The sequence below is a fragment of the Penaeus vannamei genome, chromosome 24 (assembly GCF_042767895.1).
Source record: "Penaeus vannamei isolate JL-2024 chromosome 24, ASM4276789v1, whole genome shotgun sequence".
Lineage (NCBI taxonomy): Eukaryota > Metazoa > Arthropoda > Malacostraca > Decapoda > Penaeidae > Penaeus > Penaeus vannamei.
This window is the reverse complement of record NC_091572.1, coordinates 21,405,461-21,408,415: the sequence shown is the minus strand read 5'-3', so window position 1 is coordinate 21,408,415 and position 2,955 is coordinate 21,405,461. Positions and strand designations below refer to the sequence as shown.

Genomic DNA, 2,955 nt, shown 5'->3' with positions numbered 1-2,955 from the left:
CTCAGCTACGGGGCATTTTGTGACGTGTATAAAGGTGAATAATTCCCGTGGAAATTGTAAATTGGATATTTCTTGAGGATAGTCACAGGGGAATCATGTCAGGAAGAGCAATTTACGGAGGTCTGTGATTAGAGGAGAGGATTCTTCCAGTTTTAAATACACACACACACACACACACACATATATAGATATAGTTTTTGTACATACATATAGATAGACAGACAGAAGGATATAGATAGACAAATATAGATATATAGTTATATATATCTATATATATATAGAGAGAGAGATGAAGATGTATAGATACAGATAAAAGTATAAATGTGTGTATGTGTGTGTGTGTGTGTGTGTGTGTGTGTGTGTGTGTGTGTGTGTGTGTGTGTGTGTGTTTACATATAGATAGACAGATATAGGTATTATATATATATATATATATATATATATATATATATATATATGTGTGTGTGTGTGTGTGTGTGTGTGTGTGTGTGTGTGTGTGTGTGTGTGTGTGTGTGTGTGTGTGTGTGTGTGTGTGTGTCTATTTATCTATTTACTCAGTGTAGGGTAATAGACAAAACAAATATATGAAATTAATACAAGAAAAATCTACCCAATCTTTATCTGACGGAAACATTATCTGTGTATCTTAAATGGTCTGTAAATGTTTACAAATGTAATAACAATATGTTATCTATAATGGGCGTCTTGAGATGACGTTCAAGCAAGAGGTCGGCCTAAACAACATTCTGTTGTAAGACCTTTGTAAAAAAAAAAAAAAAAATTATTAGTATCAATAAATCAAATCAATCGGTTATAAGATCAATAGGTATATTTTGTATCCTAAAATTCTAAAAGTACACTTAGCCCTATGAACACATTAGACTTGGATTTTGTACACTGAAACATGCTTGTTCGTTGTAATTTAACTGTTTGGTTTAAAGGCTTAATTATTTTATAGTTTGTACTGTCCATACGCCAAATCAAATATGATCATTTTTTTACTTATTTGCTTATATACAAAGGGAGGTTTGTCAAAGACTGGGCTGCCCTTGACTCGCAAAGGTCAGGGAGCGCAGGTAAAGTCCTCTGCAGATCGGGTTACTGGGAGACGGTCGCCTGTTCTTCGGTGATCTCCGGCAGAGGGCAGGTCTTCGTAACGCCGAAGAAGCCCCAGAGCTTCGACAGGAGGCCATGGAGGTCCCGCCGGTACTCGGGGTTCATGAGGAAGTACAGGAGGAAGTCCGCGCTGTAGCCCGCCATCTCCAGGCAGTTGGCGATGCTGCGCGCGATCTCCATCCCCGCGTGGATCTGGCAATGCTGCCCCATGGCGATGTAGGCGAGCTTGATGGCCGCCGCGGGGACGTTGGTCACCAGGAAGCTCAGCGTCAGAGCCAGCAGGAGGTGGGTGATCTGCCTCTCTCTCCTACGGCTGGGGGAGCCGCCAGGGCGCCCCCCGGGCCTGACGCTGGAGTTCCCGAGGCGCGACACCGCCACCAGGATCTTGGTGTTGAGTCCCACCAGAATGGCTGCGGGCACGAGGCGGTGGAGAACCTGGGACAGCACCGCCCACGCCGCCCATGCCCTGCTGCTGAACAGATCGGCCCCGGTTACGTGCCAGCCCGCGTGCTCGGCGCTGAACACGGGCTCCTGGGCGAAGCAGTGGGGCGCGTAGACCAACGCCGAGAACGCGTAGGCCAACGCGATCCTCCAGGCAGCGCGCGCGTGGGAGGCGGCGACGGTGTACTGGTGCGGGCGGCACACGGCTTGGTGGCGGTCCCGGGACAGCCCCACGATGATCCAGGCGTAGCTGCAGTTGAACACGTCGTAGAGCGGCTGCTCGAAGTGGGCGAAGTAGAAGGCCCACGAGTAGGAGAGGCCGACCCTGTCCCTCACCCAGATGCCCAGCAGCACAGTGGCGCAGATGACACAGTGGGACAGGGTTATCCACAGGAGGTACTTGCGGATGGGCGTGGGCTGGAAGCGGCCGCCCGGGTGTGGGCTGAGGAGCACGACGGCGTTCAGGACGTTGGTGACGACGGCGAGACTCAGGAGGACGGGGAACACGCGGGAGTAGGCGATCAGGCACAGGTCGGCCACGAGAGCACTGTCCTCCGTCACGTTGAGTGTGCTGAGGCAGAAGCAGAGGGCGTGCATGCCGGGCCTGAGGGCGAAGGAGGGGCGTTAGAACGTTTTTGTTTATGTTTATCTCCTCAGTGTATATGAATCTAATTAACAAAAGTATCTATAAAACGACTCCCCGTCTCTCTCTCTCTCTCTATCTCTCTCTCTCTCTCTCTCTCTCTCTCTCTCTCTCTCTCTCTCTCTCTCTCTCTTCTCTCTCTCTTCTCTCTCTCTTCTCTTCTCTCTCTTTCGCTTTCTCTCTTTCTCTCTCTCTCTCTTTCTTTTTTTTTTTTTTTTTCTCTCTCTCTCTCTTTCTCTTTATACCTTATTTTAGCAATACAATTATTGGTGCCAGTTTATATATGAGACAGCTTTTGACTTGCTTCTTCTCATAGTTTATTGGGCTAGGAAAATTTACATTTAAAAAAAATTATCTAAAAACTTAAACCAGTGGTAAAAACACAAATAAATATACAGGAAAATACATATGTAACTAAAAGTAATATGCAACTATGGCATACTTGATAAAATTGCATTTACAAGAGTTTTAAAACTTTGAATACTATGTACAGCAAGTCCAGAAACACAACTTAGAATGGCAGTGTTCCACATCCTAGTGTATTTAGGAATAAATTGTCTCTGGTAGTGCCATGTCCTGCAGCGTGGCTCCTCCAGTGCTTCCGGCACTCTCTCCACGGTCCTGGTGGTACGTGTCATCCGACGAACTGGCTGCCGCGGCGGCTGCAAGTGTGGCACTTGGGTTCCGTTTGGATTTTTGAACATGACGGTGAGACCCGCCACATCCTCCGGTGCTGAAGATTCTGAAGGTTGCTT

General features: G+C 47.1%; 1 protein-coding gene across 1 annotated transcript; it reads right to left on the bottom strand.

The window, feature by feature from the left end:
- Positions 1-781: 781 nt before the first annotated feature.
- LOC113822122 (probable G-protein coupled receptor AH9.1) lies at positions 782-2,162 on the bottom strand (the record flags this gene model as incomplete). Its single annotated transcript, XM_027374650.2, is given in 1 exon segment — positions 782-2,162. A coding segment is annotated over 1 exon segment (1,056 nt). The 3' UTR covers positions 782-1,098.
- Between the last annotated feature and the right edge of the window lie 793 nt (positions 2,163-2,955).